Source organism: Lagopus muta, chromosome 17 (assembly GCF_023343835.1).
Source record: "Lagopus muta isolate bLagMut1 chromosome 17, bLagMut1 primary, whole genome shotgun sequence".
Classification (NCBI taxonomy): domain Eukaryota; kingdom Metazoa; phylum Chordata; class Aves; order Galliformes; family Phasianidae; genus Lagopus; species Lagopus muta.
The window spans coordinates 8,933,501-8,947,426 of NC_064449.1; the positions used below are offsets into that span (position 1 = coordinate 8,933,501).

At 35.9% G+C, this 13,926-nt stretch overlaps 1 protein-coding gene across 4 annotated transcripts in view; it reads left to right on the forward strand.

Moving 5' to 3' along the window:
• Positions 1 to 13,926, forward strand: part of GLT1D1 (glycosyltransferase 1 domain containing 1) — a 45,566-nt gene that overhangs the window by 15,079 nt on the left and 16,561 nt on the right. For 3 of the 4 annotated variants that reach the window (XR_007380343.1, XM_048964152.1, XM_048964150.1), the window contains exons 4-11: positions 714 to 765; positions 6,031 to 6,081; positions 6,763 to 6,799; positions 7,096 to 7,152; positions 11,794 to 11,889; positions 12,929 to 12,978; positions 13,065 to 13,108; positions 13,354 to 13,474. Coding sequence is in view for 3 of the 4 variants with exons in the window: in XM_048964152.1 (XP_048820109.1) it covers positions 714 to 765; positions 6,031 to 6,081; positions 6,763 to 6,799; positions 7,096 to 7,152; positions 11,794 to 11,889; positions 12,929 to 12,978; positions 13,065 to 13,108; positions 13,354 to 13,474 (508 nt within the window). In the remaining variant the exon portion in view is untranslated. The remainder of the gene's footprint in view (positions 1 to 713; positions 766 to 6,030; positions 6,082 to 6,762; positions 6,800 to 7,095; positions 7,153 to 11,793; positions 11,890 to 12,928; positions 12,979 to 13,064; positions 13,109 to 13,353; positions 13,475 to 13,926) is intronic. The other variant, XM_048964151.1, reaches the window with a different exon arrangement.

Consider the following 13,926-nt stretch of genomic DNA (forward strand, 5'->3'; position numbering starts at 1 on the left):
CACAAAAGTATCTCATATGACTTCTGGGTATTACATCAAGCTCCCAGTTAGAGTAACTTGTTTCTTTGGTAAGTTTAGATATCAGACTTCTGTGGTTGAAATCTCTCTGTGAGAGATGCCTAAAAAGGAGGACTGTAGATATCAATGCTGCTTTTAAATGGTTTCTGAAATAACTCTTCTGTTGTGTGGGATGGAAGTGTGCTGAATTTTTCTCAAAGGCACACCAGTAAGTGTCAGGATGAGCCCTGGTAAGCAGACATAAGGGAAAAGTGTAAGTAGGCTCGGGAGCAGTTTTCTTCTCTCTCCCAGGTGAAAAAGTCCTACCCATGAAGTTGTTCAGGTACACCCTTGTTTGCTTATTCATGTTGATTTGTGTAGATTGCAGCTGCGTGTATTATTCCAGACAAACTACAGGGTGTTCCCATTTTTTTCCCCCTATTTTAAGAAAATCATCACTTTAACTCCATGGGAGCTCTAAATTGTAAATTCACTTAAAGTCTGAAGAAAGACCATTTGTTTTACCAATGTTTTCTGGTTAAGTAAAAATAGAAAGCCTGCTTTCTGTCTCTCCATCTATCATTATTTTTATAAGCTTCCATTCTTCTTACATATATATATATATATATATTTTTTTTTTTCTGAAATACTTCTGTGTTTGTTATGTTTAAACACTTTAAGCAGTAGATCCCAGCTATTTTTGTCCATTTCACTAGGTTTGCCGTGGCTTTCACGACGAAAATGAAGGAACTGGCAGCAGCAGCGTGGGTATGTTCATGTGATGATGGTGATGGTTATCGTATTAGTAACTACTCAGTCTCCTAAAATGTCTCATAAAAATTGCTAGAGAATTGTAATCATCTTTATATTCTTTAATGCTGTTTGTTTGGTCTTTTTTCTTTATAGAGAAAGCTTTTCATATTTATGGGCTTTGACAGATCAAAGAGATCTGGGATTTAAATGCTGTTCAGTATTTGAGAAGAGAAATTGCTTCTCTGTAACAGTTGAAATTAATAATTTTTGCTATTATTGGATTCCTCCTGATACTATGTGCATGCATTGTTTCTTTTCGCATCATTTGATAAACTTTGTTACGTTGACAAAATTGCACTAAGCTTACAGTAAGAATTTGGAAGAATAACGTGAGAGCATTCATCAACACTAGAAATAGAATGAACTTCTGAAGGTGAACTGCAAATTTAAAACTGAAGTTGTGCTAAGCCCAATGGTGTGCAATAATACAGCATGATTGACCAGGCCTTGTGGGATACAGGGCATGCAAATGGCACTTTCCTAAAAGCACTTTTTAAAACTCATCTCTACTTCTGAAAACTGAATAAACACAGCTAAATGAAATATGGAAAAATACTGAATAGAATTATTTTCATCCAACATCATAGTGTTCAAACACATTTGGCAGTGCATTTGAAAGATGATTTTGCCAGCAAAGTGCTGGCAGTAATAATGCAAAACAAAATTCTTCTAATAAGTTAGCTAACTATCAAATTTCAGTTTGGCAGAAAAAAGGATATTCTACAGAATGTTTTCCTAGTAGCAAACGTATTATCCATGTGGAATAAATTTTCTTATGGTGAATTTAATTTAAAGGTAGGTATTGCATTCATGGAGAGAATCATCAGTACATGTAGAAAAATGTAAAAGACCTCTCAAATACAGTTTTGTTGATAACCTCGTATCTGAGCTGCCGTGCTATTTTATTAGAAAAGGTGTTTAGCAAAAATCCCCTTATCTAGTAAATGTGTGATGTACTTCATATTAATTGTAATGAATCCTGGATTGGTAGGGAGCTATGAAAACTCATCTGTTTCCATATCTGATTGTTGCTATCAATCATATTTTCCAAGGGCCCAGAAACTCCCTGCAAGATTGCGACTTACATATGCTAAATCCCTATCTTCTACTGCTGAAAGTAACTGATGGCTTTGCTGTTGAGTTCAATGAGCTCTTAGGGTTAATTTTTCAGTCTCTCAGCAAATATTAATCTCAGGTCTTTGCAACTGGATAGTTTAATTCATTCCACAGGCTGTTTAAATAATGTTTAAGTGCTACATAAGATGAGTGCAGTGGCCTCTTGCACTTCTTTGTGAGGTGAGCATGCTTGCTTTGATAATGTGCTGTGTATGCAGTGAAAGTGTCAGCTCAGGCAGTCTTTAGCAGGAAAAACTCAAGTGATTTCTCCAGGACTTAGTTAATTTGACTGATATGATTGAGTTTCTTAATACGTTTGTAGTTTTTTTTTTTTTTTTTTTGTTCTTGAAATATAAGACCAAAGGGGCAGGAATTTAAGTTTTAGGGAGAATATAAAGAATAAATGAAAAAACATACAATTTTTAGGAGAGTAAAAATAATATTTTAATTTCATAGAATCATAAAATGGCTTGGGTTGGAAGGAGCCTTTAAGATCATCTAGTGCCAGCCCCCTGCTATTGGCAGGGACACCTCCCTGTGTCCCTCATCTCTTCATTCTCTCTCATCTAGTCTTTCATTTAGCCTTTGAGATAGTGTGATAATTAGGTAATTTTAAATGCATAGGTCACCCTGAAAGCAAATCTTTCTGCTTATTTCCATGGAAACTGCAACAGGTACAAAGAGCACAATAACACTATTTGATAGAGCAAATTCTCAGCTACAAAACACTGTTTTTTTTTGACATAGTCCCACCACAATTAGCTGTGCATGCTTGCCAATGATAAACACTCCTAACAATCTGCATGGCCATCTGGGTTGTGGCTTGTCTTTCATGTCACTGTTGCCAGCTGCTGAAAAGCAGCACCCACTGCCTCACCGTGCTCACATCCACTGTTTGGTCTCCATAAATGTTCAGCAATTATCAGCGAATGTCAGTGGGTGCAACTTCTTCTATGTGAAGGGCTCAGTTATATGCCTTTGCTTCATATGCACTTCCATGTCAGACACCATTCTTTCAGACTTCCTCTCTGCTGCCATTTGTCACATGGCAACAAACTGTAATGGAATATTGGTGGGAGGGTTCAGCCTCTGTTGCCATACCATCAGCATCTGCCTCTGACGTTGTGGGCTAACATAACAAAATAAGAGGCATTACTTTTGGAGCTGACCTTTCATTTTCCTCTTGTTTTTTGAAAATAACTTCTTTGTAACAACTGAAACCCAGTGGTTATACATGTTAAAAATATATGGGCTAACACTAATTAGGATTATCTTTGTCTGTTAGTTTGTTTCCATGCATTCATTATTGGCCCATATACCATGACCACGGTCTTAGAATTTCTGAGTACTCTTTATTTCGTAGGTACCATTATACCTGCTGGATTGCAATTCTAACTCATTCATTCAGTGCAATTATTTGTAGTATCTGATGCTGCTGTTGGAAAATAGGTTGGGTCAACCCTATCACCTTCATGTGGGTGAGTTGATGGCAGACTGCCAGTAGAGAAAATAGAGACAGATCCTGGAAGTAGGCAGTGCTGGTTTCTGAAGAGCAGGGTAAGGCAATAAGGAGCTGTCAGGCATCTTAGTACAAGTGCTTTTGGGTAGCATGAAGCAGCACTGCCTCGTTAGCCCAGATGTTGGGGTTTTTTTTGGCATGCTTATTAGTTTTCCACCAATAAGGGGCAACTGGGATAAAAAGAGCAGGTCAGGACTGCCCTATTAACTCACCTTATCTTGTGAAATATCAGTAAAAAACATATTTTTATTTCCTATAGTTGAACCAGTGATGAGATATTCTTAGGTTGCCTTGTGTGGAGTCAGGAATTGGACTTGATCCTCATATCTGTACCTTCATATAAAGGGTGAGAGCAAGTGTCATACATTTTATTTCAAACACTGAAAAGCATAAATACAGCTTTCCATAACACAGCTCACAGAATATTACCACTCTTTACGTATTAATTCACCCTAATGTGATATACATTTTTCCTATAATGTGTGCTTTATTAATTAGCCGATAATTCACATTACAAACATGTAAGCAATAGCACTGTGCTCGAGGCCTGTATCTTCCATCAACTTCTTTCCTATTACATTGGATAAATTATCCTTAATTATGAATTGCATAATACAGCTTCTGTAATAATCTGTATTCTAAGTAAGTGTGAAATACTTTCAAACATCTTGTGCTTATGGTCAGCGTTTTATGTCAATAGTGTAAAATTGGTACCTAAGAATTACCTAAGCTAGTTTTATTGGTATTCAATTTCATTTTTCTACTCTCCTTACTACCGCTTAAAATAAAGAGTATAACATAAAATTGATCTATAACATGTGAATATATCTGTACTCTGTGTTACACAATTTCTACTCTTTTCTTCTTGATGATCCCAGCCTTGGCAGGAATATATTTAGTTATATTATATTATATATAATATATTTAGTCTTGCAGAGCACGAAACCAAATAATTAATTAATTTCAGCTTATTTTTGAAATGTAACAGTTTTAGGGAAGTAAAAAACATATCTTTAAGCCCCAAAGTCTGAGGCAGGATTATGCAGTACATCAGCTGTAGAGACAAGGCTGGCTTAATCTGCCCCCTGCCCCATCTACCTTCTTTCCACTTTTTCTTTCGTTGCATGTTAACTCCTAGCTCTGAATTTAAGCTCTTCCACTTGTCCTAAAAATTAGTTGTCCTTCAGCTTGCAGTGCTGTCTCCATCATTAGCAAGGTTTTTTTTGGATTGAAAAATCCAATTTAATTTAAAATGGTACTTATTCACAGTTAAAAAGAAAAAAAAAGCCAAGAAGTATTAAGTAATGAAACAACATATGAAACCATCTTCTTTATTTTTTAAATTGTTGGATCACAAAAGTTCATTTGTCTTTTGAAAGATGTCCTCAGTCTTCTACTGTAACATAAACAGCATTACATTTTTCCCACTTCATTTATTACTGGACCTGCTTGCTCACGTTGTTTTTGTGATGTGGCTGATTCACTCTGGATTCTCTGGTTCTCTGGAACTGTCCTCTTCCCATTTGTGAGCTGCTTGTTGATGACTATTCACTTCTTCCTGACCCCTTTTCTGTCCATTTCTTTTACTATTTTTCTTTCTCCAGTACATCTTTAATAACTAAAATAGACTGTTATGACCGAGCAGTGAACTGTAGGGGCAGTCATGTAGAAATTTTGAATTAAAAAATCCTCACAAAATGCCTTCAAGTGGAAGAATAAAAAAAGTTGCCACTACTTTGGCTTATTTCCTGTGTGGACTGGTTCAGGAATTTGTTGCTTTAGTAGTTTGTTTCTGCATTAATTTTTGTTTTTTCTTCCTACCCTGAAGTCATCCTTTGGATGTGATTTCACAGTGCTGAGGTTGGAGTGGAGATGGGAGAGGAGAAGGGAAAACTAATGTGCAGAGTGATGTGATCCAGCAGCATCGTGCTCTACCTCATGTAACTGTACCTGCATTATGCCACCACACTGAGACAAGTCTGCATAGCAGTTCTTAGCTTGAGGAGTTCAGCAGTGCATCATCTGTGTGTCGGCCATTTCCCACTGTTCAAAAGCAGGGTGGTTGGAGGGGCAATATGGGACTCTTTTTCCCATTAGCACCTTAAAAAGAGGCACAATAGTCAGATCCTGTGTGACTCACTCAGTCAGTCTGTTGGGGGAGTGTGCTTCTCTCCATGGTGAAATGGTAGCAAAGAGCATTTAGCCCTAAGTCAGCAAAGACTGATATTCTAGCAAAGGTTGTTTTGGGACTCCGAGATGGTACACTAAGCAATAGTGTCATTAGAACTGCTTGAAAGAATGTGATTTCAAACTGAAACTTGCGAGGTAATATTGAGCAAATTTGTTGGAGAATGAGTGAGTTGAGCAATTCCCTTCCTTACTCCTAAGGCAACCAGTGCATTTAAAAGAAGTAGGAATTGTCTGAACACAGACTGTTTACAATTGAACTCAAAGAAACTGTGCTTTTTTTGCTGGAGGGGAAGAGTGCAAGTGCATTCGGTTGTTAGTTTTTGTTCTGTTTTGTTGTCCTTTTTGAAAGATCCTGAGAAGATTTCTTTTGTTTTTTGTTTTTTGTTTTTTTAAAGAAAGTTTCGTATTCCACAAATTCATGGTTGGAGTTACAGAAAGGCAATGAAGTAAGAACTAGTTTGTTTAATAATATGCTAAATTACTAGTGTACTAACTCTTCAGGAGAAACGTTGGAAGTGTTGCAATTACCACTTTTACTATATCTATTTTCAACTAATTTCATGTGCAGTTCTTATTTGGGAATAACTGCAGTAACTACTCCTGGCCCATGTTCCTGTATAGGCAAGTCTTATGTATATTTGGCAGCAGCCTTTGAAAAGGTTAGAGGTAAGAAGGGCTGGATTCATGCTTGATGTGTTTTAAACTTCTATTACGGATAGATGTGTCTGTGGTTCTAAAACAAGCTGTACTTTTTATTTGAAAACCAGTGTTTTTGGGAGCTAGGGCTGTTCTGTAATTGAACATCTTTTCTTTTTCTGTGCCGTAAACAAGTTAATGATTATGAGAAAGTACACAGAGCTAAACTAAAAAAACGTGCTTCTACTGACCTGGTAATCGTGTTAATTACAAAACTAATCCCTTGATACTGTAATTTTTTGTTGTAAATGTAATTTAAAGTTTTGATTTTGTTGGCTTTTAGTCTTATTAAGATATTACTTTCTAATGATCTGTCTTGTCAAAAGAAAATCACAGTGATGAGCATATTGTTATACTAGATTTTTTTGTAAAGACTGAGCAGATCTTTTATGATGAACTATAAATCACTTTTCTTCTCCTTCTCTTTGAAGCCAGATGCTAGCAAGAAAATATATGTCCAATATCAAGGTGAGAGTTTTGAAATATTTACTAATGCATTCAATTTATTTAGTTAATATATTTAGTACCTGTATGTTTATGTATCTATCTTCTTTTCTCTGGAAATGTTTTGCTGGAATGGGCCTTGGTTTGAAATGCTGACTCCTCTGAAGTCGAACTCTTTGCCATTGCCTGTATTGTTGTGTATGAAATGAGGTGTGCTTGAGAGAAATATGTCAATATGTTTTCTTATAGCAAGACCTTAAGAGGCATGGTTCAGCCATCCAAGAAACAAACATGTCATATTTCTCTTTTCTTCAACACAGGAATCAGGACTACTCCCATTGAAACATTTGACTGGTGTAGATTTCTACAAAATGCAGGTATAGCTCACTTTTTTTTTTCCTGTATTCACCATATTTATTTTAAATAGACATAATTCTGGAATGTTAGAATGTGAAGGCTAACTGATCATGTCATAAAATAGTTTAATGATATGAAAGTCACTAGATTCAGGTAGAACATCAATCAGTAAATGCCTCCAGATTGCAAGTTCGCCCAGTTCTGAATTACACCAAAAGGTGAACTATTCCTGGTATGGGTCAATATCCCCTAGAAGATTAGTTAGACTAAAGCACCAATACCTGCCCGTGCTGTGTAATGGAAAGTGAGGATGTCCTTTGTAGAAGAGCAGCTGAGGTGAGGAACTGGTAGAGAAGGGAAATTCGTATTGATTTTTAATTATTTGGTCTTGATGTACAGTTTGTCTCTATTTTCACTAATGCAATGGCATGTAGGGCTGATGGCCTAATTTTAAATCACCTGATCTTGGCAATACTATAATTAAATACTTTAATACAGCTATCTTTCCCCAAAAGAATTTGTGTGCATTTTACAGCAGTGAAAACATTTCAGTAGTCATCAATTTGATCTCTTGTAGTACAACTGTTCCCTCTGTTACTAATGAATCCTCATGATTCAATTGCTTTATCATATACGTAAATGTATACCATTATGTGAGACTGGTGTCTAATTTTAAGTTGAGCACTATGAGATTATTTTGTTTTAGTAAATCATGGCACACAAGCACAGTGCCACCAAGATTAATAGTTTTCTGAAGTGAAATGATTTGTCTCTTGCTAGCCCAGCCCAAGCACTGAGTGGACTGCCAACGAACTTGTGATTAAAAGAACAGTCAACAGATAGGGGAGAAGGAAGCTCCCCTAAGGTGCATATCATCTAATATAACAGAGAGAGCTTCTGCCTAGTTTGTACTAATACAAAAAATGCAAAATAATTTGTAAAGTATATGAAAAGCAAACAATAATATAACTCAGCATCTGTGCTTGTTAAATTATAACTTGAACACTGGCATCAGATTATTCAGTGTTTGTTGCTTGCTTGTTTGTTTTAATGACTGTTTCAACTCATCAGTCTTGTCTCTGCTTCCAGTGCTAGTGGCACACTAAAATTTCCACTTAATGTTGCACATGGAGGCAGGTTTTTGGCTATACCCTTACACTTACTGCAGACCAATTAGGAGTTTCATTTGAATTGCTTTCCTAGGGATTTGGAATTTCGAGGTGTTTAAAATGTTTAAAATTCTCCTAACGTGGAGCAATCAGTAGAAAACTGTATTACCATCAAAGCACAAAAATTGTGGAATTAGGATTTTTTTTCATAGTCTCAGCAGCAGATTTGAGAGTAATATTTGAATGGTGTTGGTGTGCAAGCTGTGCTGTTTGCAGGGGCTGCTGTTAAAATATTTATTGGTAAAATATACAACAAAAGATTTTAAAAGACAATTTGCAGTCTAGTTGCAGTGTTTGTCTTAGTGTATGAGAGACTGTAAACAACAGTAGCTAAACCAAAAAGCCAAGGCAAGTAGAAATTTCAACACGGACTTCAACAAGACAATCATTTCAGTTTATTTAGTAACTCAATACTTTCTTAGGGAACTACTGCAGCGTGGGTCAGGCTGGAGGTCAGACTACATGCTCAAAATATTTTTGTCTGTCCTTATAATCTGGAAATCTTTTACCTCATAATTGGTTCTGAATTAAGATGCTTGTCTTTGGAGAGACAATGAAAGTTCAAGTTTTTGCTGAAAGGTAGATCACAGAAAATGACAGCCTAAGTACATGCAAAAATGGAGTCTGATCTCTAACAACTTAGCTCAAGGATAGGATATAGCTAGTTAAGATCACAGGCAGGCTTGATGTCCTCGTACCTTGATGAAAGGCTCCTTTTGATCTCTGTGGAATGTGGTTGAAGCTGTAAACCCTAATAAACACTCTTGTAAACACTTAGAAGTCATGTGATTAGAAGGAGATAACTAACAAAGTCTATACTAATGAGCCCAACAGATGTGTTGAAAACATGGTATAAAAGTAAGGAGACGACTTTTGAATAAGAAAAATACTTTAATTTTCTGTATTTGAGCAGGTGGTGAGGTCCTCTTAGGACTGTGAGGAGTCAGGAGTTAGATTCAGTGATATTGTATGATTCTAAAATATGTCACTTAAGATACAATGTTCTCAATTGCATTTTTACCCCTCAGCAAGTTAGTGCTTGATACTATTAGGCCTGCAGCATTACAATAAGATTAAAGATTTGCAGTATTTTTTTTTTTACCATACATCTATGATTTCTACATGTTTTCCTGATAGCACCTAGAGGCATGGAGTTAAATGAATCTGCTCCTTCAGAATCAATTTAGATAACATCTCTACTTATTCTTTACTTTCTTAGAAAAGTGATGTCCTTACTCATGCTTCAGAAATGATTCTAGTTTCATGTTATCCGTTTGCCTGTATTCATCTTTCTTTTTGCTGGCATCTAAGGAAAGATTTTTTTTTTTTAAGTGCCAAATGCCAACTGTTATAGTATATCTTAGTACTAAAGTTACTATTTTTCCTAAAAACAGTTGATGTGACAAAGATGCACAATTTCAGATAAGGAACAAACCAGGAGCCAATGAAATCATAAATAATAAACTCCCTTCCATTACCAAGATATTTCCCACTGGATACTTTTAATACAATTCATTCTGTCTCATAACTGAATACCTCCAGTTAATTGTGCCATATTGGTGTATTTCCATTTTAGAAGGGAGTCAAAAAGGATTGTTGTATCTTATTACAGATTAAGCAGCCTATCTGGGAAAGGCAGAATGATAGCAAAATCTCAGATACTCAGTATCTTGTTTAAGCTCAAGTAAAAAGAAAAAACTTCTTTTGAATACCTTTTTTCACCCACCTGATGGCTGTAGTTAGTAAAGGCAGCTGTTGCAGTTATTTTATTTCCCTTATTAGAGCTCTTATGAGGACAAAACATACTTAAATGATTGCTTTCTTGTACAAATAGTTATATTTTTTCCTCACACTAGGCTGGCATAGCTTGAGAAAACAACATGTGGGAGAAAAAAACTGATGCAGGCATCATCTTGACATGTAAATCCAATAATTTTCAGTGAATGAGGAAAAAGCTAACAAGGTGCTACTTAACCTTGATTTTAAGCAGACAGAGAATGAGTAAAGTCTACAGTACTAAACAGTGGCTGCGATGTGCTGGTAGTATAGTCTTCTCAGGAATGTCTTTATATTCCTAAGTGGATTGAGTTGGTGAATGTCTGCCTGTAAAAATGAATTAGGTGATGAGAAAGATCTACAGCATTCAATAAAGTAAAACTACAGCGGGCTCTCACTTCACTAAATCGAATAGCAGAGGCAAATCCTTGCTCAAATAGCTCTTATTGGGCAGCCTTTAACAGACTGTGCAGGATCCAATCTCAGGGTGGTGTGTCTACAGTCTGCAATTTGAGAAGAAACATTCCACAGTAGAGATGGAGGTCGTGGTAAAGTTGCACAAAGTGAATAATCTGCCTGTTTATTCAAAATAATAGTGGTCAAATAAGTGGCTATTTCCTTTATTAGATATTACGTTAAGTAATTTCACTAGTTAAATAATTAAACTGATAGTCATTAGATTCTCAAGAGGAGTATCTTTAAGTGCCATGGGACTCAAATGTAAAAATCCAAATTTGAAAGCAATTGGTGTCAGCAGTCTCAGTTTTGCTGACAAGTTCTAGTTGTTTGTTTTGTTGAGTTTGTCATGAATCGAGACCAGTGCTGCATGTCTTGAAAACAAACAGCATTAATGGACCATTGCACCAGAATGGCTTTTTCAGTCCAAATGTTTGTGTATATTATAAATTACATATTATTTCTTGGTCCAATAACCAGTAAAATATTACTTACCTTGTCTGCTGCAGCCACTCTTGACAGCTCAAGCTGCTAAAGTTAAATGGAACTGACTCAATAATGAGCCCTGCGACAGGGAGCACACAAAAATCCCCGAACTGGATTTTAATTTTAAAAGCAATAGCAGTTGATTATTCACCATACTTCTGACTTTTTCCCCCAGTAGACAGAGTTTTGATGCAAGGCTCACATGAATCCCAGCGCTTGACATGAGATATTCAAGAATGTTTTTTTCTTTTTGTGGGTTATTGCTGTAGATTTTCATGAGGGATTTTTTGATGCTAAACACCAACAGGTTGAGATATTTTCCAGACTTATTTTATATTCGTATTTCTTAACAACAGTGTTAAAATAAATGCTTTGTGACAATTGAACTTCTGGTTAAATACGCTGTGGCACTGCTGGCATGTTAGGGCTAGATAACTATTGACCTTTACCTGATCTTTCATAGCAACCTGTGTCTGCCCAGGCCTTACAATATTCTTGAAACAGGTGTTGAATTGTTATATGGGTACCAAGTTACTCCTTTCATGGGTAGAAAAAAAATGAGAAACACATTTCATGTATAATGGCCAAAGCTGATTTCTGGTGTTGAAAAATCTGATCACCAGTTTTTTTAATTCATCCAAAGCCTATCCTTTTGCTGTCCCTGGGACTGAACTCACATGCATTGTAGAATGATATGCATGATTATGTTCTCCACTGCACTGATTTGATTTTCTTTTATCTGCATTCAGATTGTTTTTAAATGTTTTGTTGCAGACATTCCTGCAGATACAGAAGATTTACATATATTTCTCCTTATATGCGGACTTAGAAGAGTCAAAGACCCTCTGTATTTAGTAGATGAATTCTCAGGTAGGTACCTTGCTTGGTTCCCAGAATTAGATGCATTAATTTAATGTTTATGAGCTGTTTCATTCATGCCCAGCATTTCATAATATAACTATATCTAAAGAATGCTCATGTAACCACTGATCAGTTGAATGCATTGTTTCTCTACTGTGTCTTTTTCAGCCTGCTGGGAATAACAGAGTGTTAAAATCAAAGCATTATTTGATGCTTTTACTTCTTAGGAAGACTGTTTTGCTGCTACAATATAGATTAATGGAAGACAAAAGAAGGGTTTGTCTACTTCAAAATAACTTTATCTTACTGTCCTGTGGATGTTACACTGATCTGATGTGTATTAAGTAATATTATAAATGTTACAAGCAAATCTTATCCCCCCTTGTTATAAAGTTCTATTGTATTCACGTAGATGAATGTTTTTTCATATTCTCAGCTTGTATCTGAAAAGATTCAAATATTCTAAGCTGAAAATATAGCCTCAGGTATTCCATTTACTTTGTTAGGCCTTCAATGCCTAATCAATCAACCAATACATGTGGTCGACTAATGCCAAAAAGCTGATTCTGTTATAGAGTTCTATTCTAGTCATCGAAGAATGGCAGATTACTCTTGAGTACGTAATAACTCAGTGTTAGTTGTAATGATTGCAGTTGCTTACAAAACAGGTAAACTTCAAATCATTTTGTCTTAGTGGCCAGGGTCACTGCATCCTAAAAAGCATTGCTCTCTAAAGATGATTTAAAATTACAATCTGAGCTTAGTTAAATAACTCTTGAATCATAAGGCATTTCGTGAAGCAGAAATGCTAACTGCAAACTTTCAGATATGCCAATCTTTTGAATACAGATGAGTAATCTGAGGGCAGAGCATGAAATCAGATACATATTCAGTCCTCTATGTAGAAATACGTTATTTAACAAGCTAAACTTTGCTCTTGCAGCTATTTACATTGGTTTTAGAGGAAAAGGAATATTTTCTGTGTTTTAAAATGGTATTAAAAATGAAGAATTTTGATTAATAAAAAGATCTTCCTCTTCTATTTTAGATTGGCACAGAAAGGACCCCACTGTTCACCTGGGCATTATTGGACCTGCAGTAAGTTGATGTAATTATTATCATGAGGGAGGGGGAAGGGAAAGTGGAAGGGGAAGCTTTAATCAGACCTCTCTTTCCTTGTATAGGTCGATCCACTTCTAACACATGAGATGAAGGAGAAAATCAAAAGGTAAAACACATTTGACATAATTTTCTCACAACAGGTATTCTGTAAATTTTAGACCTTTGTAGACCTTTTCACGTTTTATCTTCTTTTCTATCTTATTTAATCACGCATGCAAGCGATTGTTAACAGCAGAACCATGTCTGAACTGCTCAGATTACCTTCTATCACTGCTCTGTTTTAGCAAGAAAACTTAGACCACATTAACACATTCATAGGAGGTCTCCTATTTGTATGCATCTTACTCCTAGGGCACCTGGAGTACATTTATTACAGGAGATGCCACAGGATGATCTTCATGCTGCTATGAGAAGGTGCTTTGCTGTAGTGAACAGCTCCATTTCAGAGGGGATGTCTGCTGCAATTCTGGAGGTAATTGCATCTTAGCAGTGAGGTTTTTCACTGAGGTTACAGTGAATCTGACATTGCATTTTCTCACTAGAAATGCATGTCAACATTTTACATCTATGTTTCAAAGCCAGTGAAGACATAACAAAACTATTTCTTCTTGCAAGTGTTAGTTATGGTATTCATAGGTTAATCTGACAAAATTCTATGCTTTCCCCATTTTTTTCTTAAAGGAGAGAATATAATTTTATCACTCTTGTTAAATTAACAACACAGACACGACATGAGAGTTGTTCTGATTTTCTGAGGTTGTCATTATTCTTAATTCAACATCCACTTCCTGATAATGTTACTAAAATAGACTCTCATTTATTTTTACATCCTTTCAAAAAGCAATCTAAGACCTGTATTTTTTATTTCATTCAAATGAATTCCATGCTCTCTCTTTATTTTTTTCCTATAAATATTGAAAGTTA